The following is a 21,937-nucleotide window of genomic DNA, read 5'->3' on the forward strand; positions in this document are numbered from 1 at the left end:
ATCCAGATGCTACCCATCCAAATAACATCTAACTTAAGTCCTGTCTCTTCCTCAAAACTTTCACCACTATAGCCCATATGTTTTTCCCTTTATTGATATACTCAGTGTTTAAGCATCACCAACAATCACACACTTACCACATGTACACAGTACTTAGCATGGGGATAAGCCTACATTAGGTATGCAATTGCTATCATCACTTTTATGGCAATGTGCTCATTAAGCCTTGTGTTACATTTGTGTGCTTTTCCTATCCTTTCTTACAATTGCAAATTCCATGGGGGCAGAGATCACCTATTATTTATCTTTGTATCCTTCCACAGTGCTTTGTCTGAGTGTATCTTCAGGAAACGCTTTCTGAATTGAACTGATAGATTGGAGACCTTCAATATTTCAGGGAAATGTACCAATTCAGAGCTGAAGGTTGGATACTGCAAGTAAATCAGTAAAATGAACATCCATGATATTATTGCATGAGTTAAGTTTTTCAGGAGCCGTGGGTATGGTCACTTCCTTCTTAACTAGAAACATGAGAAACAAGTCACTTGGAAAATGCCTAACTACCTAAAGGGTAGCCCCTCCCTAGCCTGGTGTGTTATGTTTGATACTTTCAGGGATGAGACCTAGAATTTCTACTCTCAAGTACAGGCAAATGAAGAGTGTGAGAATAGTTTGTTTATAGCCTGGTGGTCAAAATGCTAGGTGGCTGTGATAAGAGGTAGCAACTGGGTGTACGTAGGAGAATATTGATCAAAGAAATTTTGCTCCAGAATAAGGGAGGCATATTTATAATGTGAATTTACAGTGGCTGCTTAGATATAATATTTCTTCCAAAAAAAGAAAAAGAGCCATTCGGTAAAAGATAACTGGTTGCGGTTATTAAGTTTGACTTCTAACTCCTCAGTATCAGTTCTGTGATCATAGGATCACAGAACATCACACCTTAGAGCTGAGGATAGCCTGGGGATCATGAAATTTAAATTGAGGTCCAGAGAAGAGAAGGGACTTTCCAAAACTCATGCATTGAATCTGGTGGCAAAGCTGGGAAGTGATTCCCACGCCAGAGCTTTATCCATGTTTTTTCATCATTCTATTTCTGATGAAACAGGCATAGGAACTGAGATAATTTTTTTAACACCTTAAAAAAGTCTATCAAATTAAAAGTAAATAGCAAAGGAGACACACTGGGTACAGTAGTTAAGGACTTTGGAGCCAGAATCTGTCACTTACTAGCTATGTGACTTTGGGCTTCTCTACACGTGAGTTTCCTCATCTGTAAAATGGGGTTATTTAATATTTACAACTCATAGAATGTTTATGACTCTTAAATGTGACAATGCCTATAAATCACTTTGCATAAAACAGACATTCGACAAACATTGGTTGCACCCTTAGAATCAATCAGTTATCTACATGCAACCTTATTTTGCTAGGGCTTCAGAGAATAATAAAATAAAGGTGACAGTGTTTCTGAAATCAAGGAATTCACATCCAGTCCCTTACCAGCCAAACTCTTTGTTGGAGCCAGGTTACTATCTTCATCACTTAGCTTGGGGTCTCATGCACTACTTGTGACTTACATATACCTTCTGCCTCTTCGTTCCTTGCCACCAATCCAAATTCTATCCAATCTTTAAGGCCTAAATTCTACCTCCTCTGTAAAACATTTTCTGGCCAGTCCAGCCTACAGGAATCACTCTTCTTTGAATTTCTATAGAACTTTATGTTTCTACTCATTTGGTCAACATTATATCCTGTATTATGTTTTGTTAAGCAATTTTTCATTTATGTGTCTTATCTCCCCAAATAAATTGAACAAATGTTAGTTTCTCCCTCTCCCCTGTCCTTTACCCAAATATTCTTGGTCAACCGACCAGACATTCTCTCCCAGAATGGTACTAACCCCTGTATGTATTCTGAATGATAGAAAATAGCCTTTTGGAATAGAGCCACTCAACTAACCATTCCAAGTGTGTATTCATAAGTATAACTCATTGGAAGATCAGGTTGGTAAAATGTTAGTATAGGCCTATATATCTTGAATTCCTATATAGACAGCTGGTAAAGAATTGACTGAGATTATGGCCTCTTCCATAGTTGGCCCTACCTATTGTTACTCTGCATGGGAATAAATAAAGACAATTTGGTACCCTGAAGGAGTATATTTTTTGAGGTAGAAAACATGAATTTAACTTATTAGGGCCTTGCCTAAGTACTATGGTAGTATCTTAAAGTTCCTCATGCATGATCACAGAGGTCTGGCTAGGCCCAAAGAACTATGTGATAAAGTATTTTTTTTTCTTTAAGCAAGATTCAATGGCTGTTTCTGACTGGCAGGTGATTGCACAGAATGTCACCCATAGATGTTTCTAAACAACACAGTTCTTGATATGAAAGGCCCCTTGTCTCAGAATCAGAGCTCTTATATATAGGATGTACCTGGAGGATTTGAGTTCTGATGAAGAGAAGGACTCTTACCAATTCTCTCAGAAGGTCCAGAAATTAGATCAATCTCTGACATAGGATGGAAGTGTGCTTCCATAGGAGTATCACTTCATCATCTTCCTAAAACATTTTCCTCACATCATGCACAAAAACCTGCACAAAAAACCTGCACAAAAACCATCAGTAGTTCCCCATCACCCATATAATAAAGTTCTTAGTCTTGTATCGAAGGACTACCCAATCTGACACCAATTTACTTGCTGACTTAATCTCACAATCATCTTCTATATGCAACACTATTTTGCAAGATTTGCAGAGAATACTGAAATCAAGGTGACTAGGTCTCTGACTTCAAGAGGTTCCCATCCACTCTCCCACCATTCAAACTCTTTGCTGGAGGTAAGCTAGTTTCTTTAAGTCTCCCTCATTTAGCTTGGGATCCCATGCATCATAACCTGTGACTTTCCATATAGCTACTGTATTTTTATTCCTTGCCACCAATTCAAATCCTATCTAATCTTTAAGGCCCAAATTCTACCTGTTCTGTAAAGCATTTCCTGACTAGCCACAGGAATCACTCTCTCCTTTGATTTCCTGTAGCATAAACTTCATGGTTCTATTTATTTGTCAATAACATATCTTATATTGTGGTTTGTTAGGCAACTTTTCATATATATGTGTCTTATTTCCCCAAACAAATGCAAAACCCTTGAGTTCACAATGCATAATGCCTCTTATGATTCTAATGTCATAACCTTAATATGTTCTCAACAAATATCAGATTATTTATTCTGTTCTTCTTCCTAATGTATTATTTATTATGGCGGCAGAAACTACAAGATTGAAAATAAATAAGAAAACTCTTCTACCTTGAACAGTTATTAATGGTTTCAAACAAAAAAGTTTTATCCAAACAAAACAGTAGGAAATTGGGGTCTATATAAAACACATAATATGCTAGAGTCGTTTTTCTGAATAAGTGTCCAGTATTTGATAAGACTAATTTTTCTAAGCCCTGGTTATCACAAACCCCAGAAGGCTGAATTAGCGAATTAAAGCAAATTTTTGTTTTTGTATTATAGAGATTTTTCTTGACAAAAATATCCCTTCTGGGATATACTCTATTAAAATTATTAAAATAGGGAGTTGGGTGGAAGATCGCAGTGGAGCAGGTGGACCCTGGGCTTGTATCACCCCTCAAACACATCTAGATAACAATCAAATCATTCTAAATACCACAGAAATCACCCTAAAGACTGACAGAACAATTTCCACAACTCAAGGTAGAAGCCACAATGAGAAAAGGAGGAAGTGTGGAGACATGGTTTAGGGGAGAAATGAATCTTGGGTGCTGCAGAGGGGAGGGATCTGTGGTTGCAGAGAAGGGTGAGAGAGAGAGTAGAGCACACAGGGGAATATGCAAAGAGAACATTTCCCCAAAGCTATTGGCTGGGAAAATGAGAGTGGCTGATTTTCCTGAGTTCTTGCAATTAGTGGGGGCTTAAAGCCTGGAGTTTTGAAGGTCAGTGGGTTTGGGTGGGATAGAACCCTGAGGGCACTGCATTGTTCCTGGAAGGAAGGCAGGCAAAAAACCCAGAGGCAGACCTTTTGGAAACAGTGATTTGAAAAACACCTGGGACACTCAAGGGGGAGAATACCGTTGTTCTCAGAGTGCTTCCGTAACAGGGAGTGCTCACAAGGATGCCTCTCCAGGGAAAAGGGAGCCACTTGGTCCCATTTCCCTCCCCTGCCCCTCAGCATAAACACAGAACCATCTTCAGGAAGCAGTGCAGCAATGACGTAGGCTGCCTAACTTGCTTACACCAAGTGCTACCTCCCTGCAGTCTGGTGGGACTGCCCTTCTCAGTCAAGCTTGCCTCAGTCCCAGTGTGTCAGGCCCCTTCCCCAGAAGACCAGCAGAAACCCTTGCCCAAACCATGTCTCCCAAGAGAGAGTTCTGCAGGGCTTCAGTTCTGGATAAAGTAGTATAAGGTCTCATTCAGCAAGCAGACCAGAGCACATTTACTTAAAACTCACTACATTCTGGCCAAGGACTGAACACTTTCCACTACAGGCAAGGACAGTTTCTGTAGACGATGGGCCTGAAGGAAAGAGCAGCCAAAACACAACAGCAGAGCACATGCATCACACGCCAGAGATGCTCCCTGAAGAACCTGGCCCAGGACACTACATGACCTCTTCTTCATAAAGTCATTACTCTCAGGAGCAGGAGACACAACTGGCTTTTCTAACATACAAATGAAGGCAAGACAGACAAAATGCCACAACAGAGGAATTCTTCCCAGATGAAAGAATGAGATAAGGCCATTGGCCAGAGATGTAACCAAAACAGGTTTAAGTAACATGCCAGATGGAGAATTTAAAGCAATGATCATAAGGATACTTGCTGGGCTTGAAAAAAGAATGGAAGACATCAGGGAGACCCTTACCACAGAGATAAAAGAGTTAAAAAAGGATCAATTGGAAATGAAGAATTCAGTAAATAGGCTTGATGCAATGAACAGCAGGTTGCAAGAAGCAGAGGAAGGAATTAGTGATACAGAAGAAAAAATAATGGAAAATAATGAAGCTGAACAAAAGAGAGAAAGAAGACTTATGCAACATGAGAACAGACTTAGGGAACTGAGTAACTCCATTAAACATAACATTCGTATTATAGGAGTCTCAGAAGAAGAGAAACAAAAGGGGGCAGAAAATTTACTTGAGGAAATAATAGCTGAAAACTTCCCTAATCTGGGGAAGTAAACAGACATCCAGATCCAGGCGGAAAAGAAAGATCCCATCAAAATCAAAAAAGAAGGCCAACTCAAGACATTTCATAATTAAAATTGCCAAATATAGTGATAAAGAAAAAAATCTTAAAAGCAGCAAGTTAAAAGAAGTCCTTAACTTACAAGGGGAGATCCATAAAGTTAGCTGCAGATTTCTCAACAGAAACTTGGAAAGCCAGAAGAGAGTGGCATGATATATTCAACGTGCTAAATGGGAAAAATCTGCAGGCAAGAATACTCTATCCAGCAAGTCTATCATTCAGAATAGAAGGAGAGGTAAAGAGTGTCCCAGACAAAGAAAGGAGCTCATGACCACTAAACTAGCCTTGCAAGAAATATTAAAGTGGACTCTTCGAGTGGAAAGGAAGACAAAAAGTGACAAAAACAAGAGAGGATCAGAGAAAATCTCCAGAACCAATGACAAAACAAGTAATAAAATGGCACTAAATACTTATCTATCAGTACTTACTCTGTAAATGGACTAAGTGCTTCAATCAAAAGTCAGGGTGTCAGAATGGATTTAAAAAACAACATCTATCTATTTGCTGCCTACAAAAGACTCATTTTAGATGTAAAGACACCTACAGATTGAAAATGGGGGGGGTGGAGAAACATTTACCACACAAATGGATTTCAAAAGAAAGGCGGAGTAGCAATATTTGCATCAGACAAACCTGATTTTTAAAATTAAAATTCAATTTAATTAACATATAATATATTATTAGTTTCAGGGGTAGAATTTAGTGATTAGGTCAGTTGCATATAACACCCAGTGCTCATTCCATCAAGTGCCCTCCTTAATGCCAATCACCCAGTTACCCCTTCCCCCCACCCATCACCCCTCCAGCAACCCTCAGTTTGTTTCATACAGTTAAGAGTCTCTTATAGTTTGTCTCCCTCTCTGACTTCATCTTATTTTATTTTTCCTTCCCTTCCCCTATGTTCATCTGTTTTGTTTCTTAAGTTCCACATACGAGTGAAATCATATGGTATTTGTCTTTCTCTGACTGACTTATTTTGCTTAGGATAGACAAACTAGATTTTAAAACAAAGGCTGCAACAAGAGATGAAAAAGGACACTATATCATAACAAAGGTGGAAAATCCAACAAGAAGATCTAAATATTGTATATACTTATGCACCCAACTGTATGAAACAGTTAAGAGCAAACATAAAGAAACTCATTGATAATAATACAATAATAGTATGGGACTTAAACACCGCACTTACATCAACGCACAGATCGTCTATACAGAAAATAAATAAGGAAATAATGGTTTTGAATGACACACTGGACCAGATGGACTTAACAGATATATCCATTTCATCCTAAAGCAGCAGAATACACATTCTTTTCAAGTGCACATGGCACATTCTCCAGAATAGATCACATATTAGTTCACAAAGCAGGCCTTAACAAATACAAAAAGATTGAAGGCATACCATGCACCTCTACTGAGCACAACACTATGAAAGTAGAAGTCAACCACAAAAAAAAAGATATGGAAAGACCATAACTACATGGAGGTTAAACAACATGCTACTAAACAATGGATGGGCTAACGGAAGTCAAAGAAGAAATGAAAATACATGGAAACAAATGAAAATGAAAACATGACAGTCCAACATTTGGGATTCAGCAAAAGTGGTCCTCAGAGGGAAGTATATAGCAACACAGGCCTATCTAGAGAAGCAAGAAAAAAAAAATCTCAAATCAACAACCTAACTTCAAACCTAAAGGAGCTAGAAAAAGAACAACAAATGAAAAAGCCAGAAGAGGGAAGGAAATAATAAAGATTAGAGCACAAATAAATAATATAGAAACTAAAAAACAATAGAACAGATGAATGAAACCAGAAACTGGTTCTTTGAAAAAATTAATAAAAATGATATACCTTTCACAAGACTTACCAAAAGAAAAGCAAAAGCATTTCTAAGAGGGAATTTTATAGCAATACAGGCTTACCTCAAGAAACAAGAAAAGTCTCAAACAACCTAACTTTACACCTGAAGGAACTAGAAAAAGAACAAATGAAGCCTTAAGTTAGTAGAAGGAAGGAGGTAACAAAGATCAAAGCACAGAGACTAAAAAGCTATACAAAAGATCAGAAAATCTAAGAGCTGCTTCTTTGAAAAGATAAACAAACATGACAAATTTTTAGTTAGATTCTCCAAGAAAGGAAGAGGGCTCAAATAAATAATAGCAGAAATAAAAGAGCAAAAGTCACAACTGATACCACAAGATGTAGAAAGGATCATAAGAAACTAGTATGAACAACTGTACACCACCAAAGTGAACAACTTAGAAGAAACAGATAAATTCCTTTCATATAGTATCTTCAAAAAGTGAATCACGAAGAAATAGAAAATCTGAATAGAACAATTGCTAGGAAGCCAATTGAATAAGTAATCAAAAACCTCCCAATAAACAACAGTCCAGGACCAGACATCTTCACTGTTGAGTTCTATGAAACATTAAAAGAAAATGTAATACCTATCCTCAAACTCTTCCAAAACATAGAAGAGGAGGGAATGCTTTCAAGCTCACTTAAAAGGCCAGCATTACCCTGATATCAAAACCAGATAAGAACATAACAATGATATAAAATTGTGGGCCAATATCCCTAATGAACATACATGCAAAAATTCTCAAGAAAATATTAACAAGCTGAATTCAACAATACATCAAAAAGATCATACGGCACAAATAAAGGGGATTTATTTCAGGGATGTAAGGATGTTTCAACACCCACAAATCAATCAGCATGATATACCACATTATCAAATGAAAAATGAAAATCCTATGATCATCTCAGTAGATGCAGAAAAAGCATTTGACAATATTCAACATCCATTTATAACAACTCTCAACTAAGTGGGTATGGAGGGAACATACCTCAACACAATAAAAGCCATATACGAAAAACCCACAGCTATATCATGCTTAATGGTGAAAAACTGACAGCTTTTACTCTAAGATCAGGAACAAGACAAAGATGTTCACTCTCACCACTTTTATTCAATATAATATTGGAAATCCCAGCCACAACAATAAAGCAAGAAAAAAAAAAGTCATCCAAATTGGAAAGGAAGAAGTATCAATGTCTTTATTTGCAGATGACATGATATTATATATGGAAAACCCTAAAGTCTCCACCAAAGACTGTTAGAACTAATAAATTCAGTAAATCTGCAAGATACAAAATCAATATGCACAAATGTGTGGCATATTTATATACTAATAAAGTATCAGAAAGAGAAATAAAACAATCTCATTTATACTTGCATCATAAAGAATAAAATACCTAGAAATAAATTTAACCAAGGAGGCAAAAGGCCTGTACACTGAAAACTATAAGACACTGATAAAAGAAATTGAAGACACACAAAAAATGGAAAGATATTCCATGCTCATGGATTACAAGAATTAATATTGTTAAAATGTTCATATTATGCAAAGCAATCTACAGATTCATTGCAATCCCTATCAAAATTCCAATTGCATTTTCCACAGAAATAGAAAAAATAATTTAAAATTTTTCATGAAATTACCAAAGATCCCGAATAACCAAGGCAACCTTGAGAAAGAAGAACAAAGTTGGAGGTATCATGCTCCCTGATTAAAGACTACACTACAAAGCTATGGTAACCAAAACATTATGGTACTGGCATAAAAACAGACACATAGATCCATGGAAGAGAATTGAGAGCCCAGACCCACATACGTATGGATAATTAATTTATGACAAAGGAGCCAAAAAACAAAACAAACAAGCAAAATATGATCCAGCTACTCCACTTCTGGATATTTATCTGAGAAATATAAAAAGAATAGTTAAAAAAAGATATGTGTACCCCTATGTTCACTGCAGCATTATTTGCAATAGACAAGGTATGGATGGTGTGCCTAACTGGCTCAGTTGGTAGTGCATGTGATTCTTGATCTCAGAGTTGTAGGTTCAAGCCCCACATTGGGTGCAGACATTACCTAAAAAACAAAACAAACAAGCAAAATATATGAAAACTACCTAAGGGGCCACTGATGGGTGAATGGATAAAGAGAATGTGGTACACACACACACACACACACACACACACACACACAGATACACACACATACACACAGTGGAATACTATTTACCCATAAAAATGAAATTTTGCCATTTGTGACATGGATGGACCTTAAGGGTATTATGCTAAGTGAAGTAAGTTATACAGGGAAAGTGAAATACCATATGGTTTCACTCATATGTGGAATCTAAAGCAAAACAAAACAACACAAAAGCAAACTCATAAATACAGAGAACAGATTGATGATTACCAGAGGGAAAGGGGGTTGGAGGGTGAGTGAAATAGGTGAAGAGGGTAAACGGTATGAAGGGTGATAACTAGGCTTTTGGTGATAATCACTTTGCCATGTATACAGATGTTGAATTATAATGCTATACACCTGAAACTTATAAAATGTTATATACTTATTTTACCTCAATTTAAAAAAGACCTCTTGACTTCATAAAAGTATTTCTTTACATAGTATACTGCTGTATTAAAATAAGGCACCGATTTTAAAGAAGATAAAGACTTTATGACTTTATATACTTTCAGACTGTGATAGTACATTTTTACTTAACAGGTTACTGTTGCTATATTTTATCAATTTACATACATTTTAGAATGTTTTGCATTATACAATGTAGTAAGTGAAAGTATATTTTGGGCTAGGAATAAAATCTTTTATTATTCCTAAGAGAAATTAAGTTCAGCACATGTAATTTTAACTTACAGCACCTTTCCCAGATACCTAAGTTTTTATTTTTATTATTTTTTAATTTAAATTCAATTACCCAACTTATAGTACATCATTAGTTTCAGATGTAGTGTTCAATAATTTACCAGTTGTGTATAACAACCAGTGTTCATCACACTACCTGCCCTCCTTAATGCCCATCACCCAATTACCCCAGAAATCTAAGTTTTTAAATGTGCAAGGATTACTTGTATATGACCGGTTATGTACAGAAAGTGGGGGCAACTGAGGATAACACAAAATCAACTGGACAAATAGTGTAGCATGAGAATTTTTGCTAGAGGAAAGTACAGTTTTATAATAATTAAATTTGAGATACTGAATGGAAAGTGCAATAAAGGAGGGTTGTGAAATCTCTCAATACACTTTAAAAAATCCTCATATATCTGAGATGGCATAGTGGCCTTACTAAAGCTAAAGGCATCTTATAGCCTATGATTTTACAGGTTACTTTAGAAGCAAATAAATGCATCGAATAACAAGATGGCATCCATTCATTGCACTATGTCTCCTATGTATTTGTCCAAAGGACAGACTGCACTGTAAATAATCTAGGATTTGGAATTAGAATGCCTTACTCTAAGTGCAAGTTCTGCCTCTCTCTCTTTTGTAATCTTGGATAAGTTATTTATCCTTTTCCTATCTCAGTTTCCTCAATTAAAAAATGCAGATGGCATTAATAATGCCTATAACCTGACAGTTGTGAGAAAAAAGGATATGATAAAAAGTATATGAAATACTGTGTAAACTATAAAATGATATATACTTTCCTATGATTGAATACTTTTTAAAGTCTGGAATGGGAAACTGCTTTAAGGAAATAAACTCCTGATGTTATGAGGTATAATAACAGTCACATTATAGGGATCCTAGAAGGAGAAGAGAGAGAGAAGAGAGCAGAAAACTTATTTGAAGACATAATAGCTGAAAACTTCCCTAACTTGGAGAAGGAAATAGACATCCAAGTCCAGGAAGCACAGCAAGCCCCTAATAAGATTAACCCAAGAAGGTCCACACCAAGACACATAATAATTAAAGTGGTAAAAAGTAATAATAGAGTTGTAATTAATCATCCCTTATTGGATATATCATTTGTAAATATCTTCTCCCATTCAGTAAGTTGGCTTTTTGTTTTGTTGATGGTTTTCTTTGCTGTGAAAAAGCTTTTTATTTTGATGTAATCCCAAAAGTTAATTTTTGCTTTTATTTCCCTTGCTTTAGGAGATGTAGCTGGAAAAATGTTGCTATGGACAGTGTCAGAGAAATTACTGCATGTGATCTCTTCTAGGATTTTTATGGTTTCAGGTCTCATGTTTAGGTCTTTAATTCATTTTTTGTTTTTGTATATGGTGTCAGAAAGTGGTCCAGTTTCATTCTTTCACAGGTAGCTGTCCAGTTTCCCTAACAACATTTGTTGAAGAGACTGTCTTTTCCCCATTGCATATTCTTGCCTCCTTTGTCATAGATTAATTGACCATATAATTGTGGATTTATTTCTGGACTTTCTCTTCTGTTCCATTGATCTATGTGTCTGTTTTTGTCCCAGTAACATACTGTTCTGATTACTTATTTAATACCCCTCTTGTTTCTTGCTACATTTTTGTTATAAAAATATATAAAGAACTTACACAACTTATCACCAAAAAAGACAAAACAAAACAAAAATGATTTGATTAAAAAATGGGCAGAAGACCTGAATAGACATTTTTCCAAAGAAGACATACAGATGGCCACAGACAGATGAAAAGATATTCAGTATCACCAGTCATCAGGGAAATGTAAATCAAAAGCACAATGACATATCACCTTACACTATTTGGAATGGCTAAAATCAGGATGACAAGAAATAACAAGTGTTGGTGTGGATGTGGAGAATAAGGAGCCCTCATGCACCATTGGTGGGAATGTAAATTGGTATAGCCACTATGGAAAACAATATGGAGTTTCCTCAAAAAATTAAAAATAGAAATACCATATGATCCAATAATTACACTACTGGGTATTTACCCCCCAAATGAAAACACTAATTCAGAAAGATATATGAACTTCTATGTTTATTGCAGCATTCTTTACAACAGCCAAGATATGGAAGCAACCTAAATGTCCATCAATAGACAGATAGGTAAGAAGGTGGTATATATACACAATGGAATATTACACAACCATAAAGAAGATGAGATTGTATTATTTGAGAAAACATGGAAGAACCTAGAGGGTACTATGCTAGGTGAGATAAGTCAGACTGAGAAAGACAAATACCACATGATTCTACTCGTAAGTGGAATCTTTAAAAAACTGAATAAGCAAACACAAAGCAGGATCAGACTAATAACTACAGAGAAGAAAGTGATGGTTGTCAGAGGGAAGGGGAGTGAGGCGATGGACAAAATGGGTGAAAGGGAGAGGGAGATAAAGGCTTCCAGTTATGGAATGAATAAGTCATAGGAATAAAAGGCACAGCAAAGGAATACAGAGATGATACTCTAATAGTGATGTAACAGGACAGATGATGGCTACACTTGTGGTGAACACAGTATAACGTATAAACCTGACAAATTGCTAAGTTGTACATTTGAAACTAATGTAACATTGTGCGTCAACTACACTAAAGTAAAAAAAAGGGAAAAAAAGGCACTACATAATGATAAAAGGATCAATCCAACAAGACAATATAATAATTAAAATATTTATACACCCAACCAGGAGCACTACATAAAGAAAATATTAATAGATGTAAGGGAGAAATTGACAGTAATACAATAAATGTAGGGGGCTTTAGCTACCCACTTACATGACTGGATAGATCATCCAGACAGAAAATCAACAAGGAAATGGTTTTGAATGACACAATAAACCAGAAGGACCTAACTGATATATACAGAATATTCCATCTAAAAACAGCAGAATGCACATTCTTCTTAAGTATACATGAAACATTCTCTAAGGCAGATCACTTGTTAGGTCTGAAAACAAAACAGTTCTCAACAAATTTAAGAAGACTGAAATCATATAAAGCATCTTTTTCAAACAAAACAATGAAACTAGAACTCAATTATAAGAAAAAAAAACTAGAAAAAAAAAACTAGAAAGAACAAAACCACATGAGGGCTAAGAAATGTGCTACTACACAACCAATGAATCAACAACAAACAACAACAACAACAAATCAAAGAATACATGGAGACAAATGAAAATGAAAAAACACAATAGTCCAAATTCTTGGGACACAAAGCAATTCTATGAGGGAAGATGATAGCAATACACTGCTACCTCAAAAAAAAACAAACAAACAAGAAAAATCTCAAATAAACAATGTAATTATATACCTAAAGGAACCAGAAAAAAAAAGAACAAATAGAGACTATAAAACAATAAAAAAAATCAGTGAAACCAAGAACTGGTTCTCTGAAAAGATAAACAAAATTGATAAACCCTTAGCCAGACTCACTAAGAAAAAAAGAGAGAGGACTCAAATAAACGAAATCTGAAATGAAGGAGGAGAAATAACAACCAACACCACAGAATACAAACAATTATATTAGAATATTATGAAAAATTACATACCAACAAATTGGACAACTAGAAGAAATTAGATAAATCACTAGAAACATACGATCTTCTAAAACTGAATAAGAAAGAAAACAGAAGGAAAGAAGAAAATAAAAAAAATTCCCAACAAATGAAAGTCCAGGACTGGATGGCTTCACAGGTGAATTCTACCAAACATTTAAGGAAGAGTTAATGCCTATTCTCCTCAAATTATTCCAAAAATTGGAAAAGGAAGGAAAGCTTCCATATATATTCTATGAGGCCAATGTAACCCTGATACCAAAACCAAAGACACTATGAGAGAGAAAGAGAGACAGGGAGAGAAAAGAATAGAAAGAAAACTACATGCCAATAGTTCTGCTGAACATAGATGCAAAATGCTCAACAAAATATTAGCAAACTGAATTGAACAATACCTTAAAGGATCATTCACTATGATCAAGTGAGATTCATTCGAGTGTAAGGGTGGTTCAATATTTGCAAATCAATTAATGTGATCTATCACATTAGCAAGAGGAAGATTAAAAAGCATATGATCATCACAATAGATGGAGAGAAAGCATTTCACAAAATACAACATCCTTTTGTGGTTAAAAATCTCTCAACAAAGTGAGTTTAGAGGAAACATACCTCAACATACAGGCCATATATGAAAAACCTACAACTAACAACAAAAGACTAAAAATGTTTCCTCTAAGATCAGGAACAAGACAAGGATAATAAAGGGGACAGTTCAACAAGAACATATAACAATTGTATATATTTATGCACCCACCATGGGAGCACTCAAATGTATAAAAATGTTAATAACAAACATAGAGGAACTAATTGATGTTTCAGCAACTTACAGCAACAGACAGATCATCTAAGTAGAAAATCAACAGGAAACAATGGCTTTGAATGAAACACTGGACCAGATGGACTTAACAGATATATTCAGAACATTCCATCCTAAAGCAGCAGAATACATATTCTTTTAAAGTGCACATGCGACAGGAGCACCTGGGTAGCTCAGTCGGTTAAGTGTCTGACTCTTGATATTGGCTCAGGTCATTATCTCAGGGTTGTGAGATTGAGTCCCAAATCAGGATCTGTACTCAGTGGGGAGCCTGTTCGAGGTTCTCTACTCTCCCTCTGCCCCTTCCCAATGTACTCACTTTCTCTCTCTCTCTCAAATAAATAAAGAAATCTTTAAAGTACACATGGGACATTCTCCAGAATAGATCATATATTATGTCACAAATTAGGCCTTAACAAATAAAAAAAGATTGAGATCACACCATGCATCATTTCTGACCACAACACTATGAAACTTGAAGCCAACCACAAGAAAAAATTTGGAAAGACCACAAATACATGGAGGTTAAACAATATGCTACTAAACAATGAATGGATCAACCAGGAAATCGAAGAGGAAATAAAAAATTACATGGAAAAAAGTCTACTTTTGACTCTTGGAAACAAGCTGAGGGTTGCAGAAAAGGAGGTGGGCGGGGGATGGGGTAATTTGCTGATGGGCAATAAGGAAGGCACATGATGTGATAAGCACTGGGTGTTATATACAACTAATGAATCATTGAACATTAAATAAAAAACTAATGATGTACTATATGTTGGCTAATTGAATTAAAAAAATTACATAGAAACCAATGAAAATGAAAACAGGACAGTCCAAAACCTTTGGGATGCCACAAAAGTGGTCCTAAGAAGGAAGTATATAACAATACAGGTCTACCTCAAGAAGCAAGAAAAGTCTCAAAGCAACAAACTAACCTTACACCTAAGGAAGCTAGAAATGAAGCCTAAAGCCAGCAGAAGGAAAATAATGAAGATTAGAGCGGAATAAATGATATAGAAACAAAAAACCCAATAGAACAGATCAATGAAACCAGGAGTGGGTTCTTTGAAACAATTAATAAAATTGATCAACCCCTAGACAGACTTATCAAAAAGAAAGACTCAAGTAAATAAAACCAAATGAGAGAGGAGAAATAACAACCAATGCCACAGAAATACGATTATAAGAGAATTATGAAAAACTATATGCCAACAAATTGGACAACCGGGAAGAAATGGGTAAATTCCTAGGAATATATAAACTACCAAAAGTAAAACAGGAAAGAATAGAAAACTTGACAGACTGATAAACCAGCAAAGAAATTGAGTCAGCAATCAAAAAATTTCCAACAAACAAAACTCCAGAGCCAGACGGCTTCCCAGGGGAATTCTACCAAACATTTAAAGAAGAGTCAATACCTATTCTTCTCCAAATACTCAAAAAAAAAAAAAAAAAGAATTGGAAGGAAACTTTCAAATTCATTCCAGTATGCCAGCATTACCTTGATACCAAAACCAGAAAAGACGCCATTAAAAAAGAGAACTACAGGCCAATATCCCTGATGAACATGGATGCAAAAATTCTCAATAAAAATACTAGGAAATTGGATCCAACAGTACATTAAAAGAATCATTCATCATAATCAAGTGCATTTATTACTGGGCTACAAGTCTGGTTCATTACTAGAAAACCAATCAACATGCTATACCACATTAATAAAAGAAAGGATAAGAACCATATGATCATTTCAATAGATGTAGAGAAAGCATTTCACAAAGCACAATATTCATTCATGATAAAAACCCTCAACAAAATAGGTTTAGAGGGAATATACCTCAACATAATAAATGCCATATATAAAAAACCCACAGCTAATATTACCCCCAATAGGGAAAACTGAGAGTTTTCCTCTATGTTCACAAACAACACAGGGAAAATATCTCAACATAATAAAGGCCATATTAAAAAAAAACACAGCTAATATCATCCTCGATGGGGAAAAATTGAGAGCTTTTCCTCTACATTCAGGAACAAGACAGGGGTGTCCACTCCCTAGTAATGTTATTTAACATAGTATTGGAAGTCTTGGCCACAGCAATCAGAAAACAAAAAGAATTAAAATGCATCAAAATCAGCAAGGAAGTAGTAAAACTTTCACTCTTTGCAGATGACATGATACTTTTTATAGAAAACCCAAAAGACTCCACCAAAAAATTGCTAGGACTGATACACGAATTCCATAAAGTCACAGGATACAAAATCAATGTACAGAAATCTGTTGCATTTCCATACACCAATAATGAAGCAGCAAAAAGAGAAATCAAGGAATCGATTCCATTTATAATTGCACCAAAACCCATAAGATACCTAGGAATAAATCTATCCAAAGACATAAAGACCTACACTCTGAAAACAAGAAAACACTGATGAAGGAAATTGAAGATGACACAAAGAAATGGAAAGACACTGATACACGAATTCAATGAAGTCACAGGATACAAAATCAACATACAGAAATCTGTTTCATTTCTATACACCAATAATGAAGCAGCAGAAAGAGAAATCAAGGAATCAATCCCAACTGCAACCGTACCAAAAACCGTAAGATACCTAGGAATAAAGTCTAACCAATGAGGTAAAAGATCTGTACTCTGAAAACTATAGAACACTTGTGAAAAAAATTGAAGAGGACACAAAGAAATGGAAAAACATTCCATGGTCATGGATTGGAAGAACTATTGTCAAAATGTCTATACTACCCAAAGCAATCTACACATTTAATGCAATCCCCTTGAAAATAACACCAGCATTTTTCACAGAGCTAGAACAAACTATCCTAAAATTTATATGGGATTACAAAAGACCCTGAATAGACAATGCAATCTTGAAAAAGAAAAGCAAAGCTGGAAGCATCACACTTTCGGACTTCAAGTTATATTACAAAGGTGTAGTGATCAAAATAGTATATTACTGGCACAAAAAATGGACACATAGATCAATGGAACAGAATAGAAAACCCAGAAATGAACCTACGGTCAACTCATCTTTGACAAAGCAGGAAAGAATATCCAATGGAAAAAGACAGTCTCTTCAACAAAGGGTGTTGGGAAAACGGGACAGCCACATGCAGAAGACTGAAACCGGACCACTTTCTTACACCATACACAAAAGTAAATCCAGAATGGTTGAAAGACCTAAATGTGAGACAAGAAACCATTAAAATCCTAGAGAAGAACATAGGGAGTAACCTCTCTGACATCAGCTGAAGCAACTTCTTTCTAGATACGTCTCCTGAGGGAAGGGAAACAAAAGCAAAAATAAGTTATCAGGACTTCATAAAAAAAGAAAAACAAAAAAAACCCTTCTGTATGTTGAAGGGAACAATCCACAAAACTAAAAGGCACCATATGGAATGGAGAAGATATTTGCAAATGACATATCTTTTTAAATTAAATTAAATTAAATTACATTTTATTTTATTATGTTAGTCAGCATACAGTACATTATTAGTTTTTGATGTAGTGTTCCGTGATTCATTGTTTGCATATAACACCCACTGCTCCATGCAAATGACATAAAGGGTTAGTATCTAAAACACATAATGAACTTTTAAAACTCAAAACTCAAAACCCAAAACACAAATAATCTAGTTAAGAAATGGGAAGAAGACAGGAATAGACATTTTTCCAAAGAAGACATCCAGATGGCTAACAGACACAGGAAAATATGCTTAATATCACTCATCATCAAGGAAATACAGATCAAAACTACAGTGAGTTATCACCTCGCACCTGTCAGAATGGCCAAAATGAACAATACAGGAAATGACAGGTGTTGGCAAGAATGTAGAAAATGGAACCCTCTTACACTGTTGGTGGGAATGCAAACTGGTACAGCCACTCTAGAAAACAGTATGGAGGTTCCTCAAAAAGTTAAAAATAGAACTATCTACGGTCCAGTGACTGCACTACTAGGTATTTACTCAAAAGGATATAAAAATACTGATTTGAAGGGATAAATGTACCTTGATGTTTATAGCAACATTATCTACAAGAGCCAAATTATGGAAAGAGTCCCAGTGCCCACTGCCTGATGATTGGATAAAGAAGATGTGGCATGTATATACAATGGACTATTACTCAGCCATATAAAAGAATGAAATCTTTCCATTTGCAAAGACATGGATGGAGCTAGATAGTACTATGTTAAGTGAAATAAGTCAGTCAGAGAAAGACAAATACCATATGATTTGACTCATGAGGAATTTAAGAAACAAAACAAACATGGGGGGGGGAATGAGAGGAAAACCAAGAAGCCACCTCTAAACTATAGAGAACAAACCGATGGTTGTCAGAGGGGAGGTGTTTGGGGGATGGGTTAAATAAGTGATAGGGATTAAGGAGGGCACATGTTGTGGTAGCACCCTGTGCTTTATTTAGTGTTGAATTACTAAATTTTATACCTGAAATTAATATTACACTATATATTAACTAATTGCAATTTAAATAAAAACTTGAAAGAGAAAAATGGAAAGAGTGATAGCTAAAGGAAGGTAGGTCAAAACACAGTCAATTTTTCAATAAAGAATCAGCAGAAGTTGATAAGGGAGGTGCCTAGTCGGCTGGGCAAGAACTCTTTCCCTTTGTAACTGTGAATTTTGTAATGTTTTATCTTCCTTAGTCTTAGCAATCTGCCTTACTCTAAAACTGGCCTTCAAGATAGAAACCCTGGACCTAACTGGGTAAACATTCATAAAGACATGTTTACCATCTCTGTTCCTCACCCCAATGATTTTCTGTGTCCTAATCAGCCTCATTCACCCCAGGTACAGTTTCTGACAAGTACTACAATTTCTCACTCAAAATTTTTGTCAGCTATTGTATTATTGGGATCAGCTGGTAAAAATTACACTCTGATGCCTGGTATTAGCAACATAAACACACGCTGGAGGCACAGTTGTAAGCATAACATCACTTGGAGACAAAGAACAGATGATGGTAGGGGTATGTGACATGAGAACTTAACTTTCAGCTTTTTACACACACACACACACACACACACACACACACACACACCCCAATCTCATTATGATCCCAAAACCTGGTGGGAAAAAGGTGGAAGGACAAAGTTCTGCTTCCTCATTTTTCCTTTGCTGTTTTGCCTTTTAGAAAAGTAGACTACAAGCCTGTGTAGGCTTGCCTACATATACTATATTTCTTTGTATATTTAAACCATTCTAAGAGAGAAAGGGAATGATATTTTAAAGAAAACGTAGGGGCACCTGGGTGGCTCAGTTGGTTAAGCGTCTGCCTTCGGCTCAGGTCATGATCCCAGGGTCCTGGGATGGAGTCCCGCATCAGGCTCCCTGCTCGGTGGGAAGCCTGCTTCTCCCTCTCCCTCTGCCCCTGCTCGTGTTCTCTCTCTCACTCACTCTCCCTCTCAAATAAATAAATAAAATCTTAAAAAGATAAAGCAAATTTAACCAATGTGAATAAATTAGGGTAGAGAAAGGTGAGCTGCTGTCCACTGATTAAATTAACTCAAGCAAAACATAATGAGTGACTAACTGGCAGGATTGTTTACAAATATACACAGCACTGTTTATTATGTTTCCTGACTTATCTGATTGGTTATAAATCATGGTATCACAAAGCTGTTAAGAAACCTTCCAAGCTGCCATTTAATCCAACCTAAGCCACCCGTATGTGCAACACAAATCTGGCCATACTTTTCCTTCTCTATCCAAAGGGCACTTATGAGGTTGACATGCTTATATAATCTTTCTGGACACTATTTTCTTACTACACTACATTGGTTGCATTAACATGGTCTTTATTAGTGCTTGCTCTGCTGGGTGGAGAAAGGCTTCCTTCTGAGCCTCCTTACCTCGGTTTTCATCCTCATTGTCTTCCCAGGGCTCTTCATTTGCTAACAGTGGGTTTTGTGACTCATTCATAGACCTCATAGGGAAGGAGTGTCCATCACCAGGGCTGTTGGGGAAAGGAAGGCTGTGAGCTCTTGCAGTGGACATAGACTTTCTATGAATGTAATAACCCCCTTAGAAATAGGAGGGGGTTCTTAGAAAGATTTAAACCATTTAGTTTATTTGCTAAAGCCATGGTGTAATAGGGTTTTACAATAGCATCATTTAGTTGCTATATTGCTTTCAATTTCTATATCTTGTTTGTCTACATCAGTGTCGACTGTTTTGGTTTGTAAGCAACTGTTTAACTTGTTTCCCATAATGCCCAGTTATGGCAATATGCACACATTGCAGGCTTCATAAATATCATTTAATGATGATCATCTGAATTTATACCCAACTATCTTATTGCTTTGGTTCTACATTTTCAACAAAAATGAGCAGATTCAGAATCATTGAAACATTGGAGATAAGTTGCTGTGAATTGGAGATAGATATTAATGTCTGAATGCCCCGTTATATGGCTTGTATGGCAGAAAGGTTATTAGGAACTATGGGAAACAGCGAGAGTGAGGCATCTCTAGGAGTGCAGATTTTGGGGGCAATTACCCTCATGGGGGATCCACTTTGTGGATATCTATGGTAATCCAGGGCTACCTCCTTGGTTAATCTCTGTCCCCCAACAGATGGGATGCATTGGAGGGAACTAAGTTAGTTCTGGCTTGAGTGGGCTACGGTTTGAACATTTGAGTATATATATCTCAATGCATCGCAAATTTTTATCTGAGTGACTTTTGGATTACTCATTTTATATTACCTATGTCTTTTCTCCTGTTCATAATTGTGGTTAACTGAAAGTTGACAGATTTCATTTATAGTTCTCTACAGAGGATGTAAGTATACTGATTATAAGTGAATGGGCTTTGATTTTTTTTCTATTTCAGAGACTCATTTTAGATCTCCCTTTGATGTACTGATAGTGTGTGTATTTGTGTGTGTATGTGTGTTAGGGGGGTGCAAATAATTGCTAACAGTTATTAATCAACATTACCCACCAACACAGTTTTGTTTTGTGTTTTATAGCCAGGATAGTAGGATATACCATAGATCTTAAATAAAAGAGCCTGTGAAACACCAACTGGTACCACTTATCCACTTACAGCATTTTGGGGGTATATGCCCCCTCTGCTGTTTTTCTTCTGTATATATTTACACATATTTTTGTATATATTTTTAATCACAGAGTACATACCACTTGAATTCTACATTTTTCACTTAGAGTGAGCATTTCCCTTTATTGTGACATAGTCTTAATTACTATTACTTATGACTACATTAATATTCCAGTCAATGGGGATATATATAGCATATTGTTGAATATTTAGGTTGGATGTTTTCTAATTATTGGCTGGAAATATTGTTGTGATGAACATTTTTATGCCTAGTTTGTCTTTAGGACAGATATTTAGAAGTGGGATTGCTGGACAATGGACATGTGGATTCTTATGATTTTTGGTACATATTACCAAATTCATTTACAAAGAGTGATACCAGTTTACACTGCCACAAAGCACGAGAGTGTC

At 35.9% G+C, this 21,937-nt stretch overlaps 1 protein-coding gene across 2 annotated transcripts in view; it reads right to left on the reverse strand.

Annotated features, from left to right (window-relative positions):
* Window positions 1-21,937, reverse strand: part of ZDHHC15 (zinc finger DHHC-type palmitoyltransferase 15) — a 166,938-nt gene that overhangs the window by 25,656 nt on the left and 119,345 nt on the right. For both annotated transcript variants that reach the window (XM_048213704.2, XM_044379806.3), the window contains exon 10: window positions 20,318-20,421. In XM_048213704.2, coding sequence (XP_048069661.1) covers window positions 20,318-20,421 — 104 coding nt within the window. The remainder of the gene's footprint in view (window positions 1-20,317; window positions 20,422-21,937) is intronic.

Source organism: Ursus arctos, chromosome X, assembly GCF_023065955.2.
Source record: "Ursus arctos isolate Adak ecotype North America chromosome X, UrsArc2.0, whole genome shotgun sequence".
NCBI lineage: Eukaryota > Metazoa > Chordata > Mammalia > Carnivora > Ursidae > Ursus > Ursus arctos.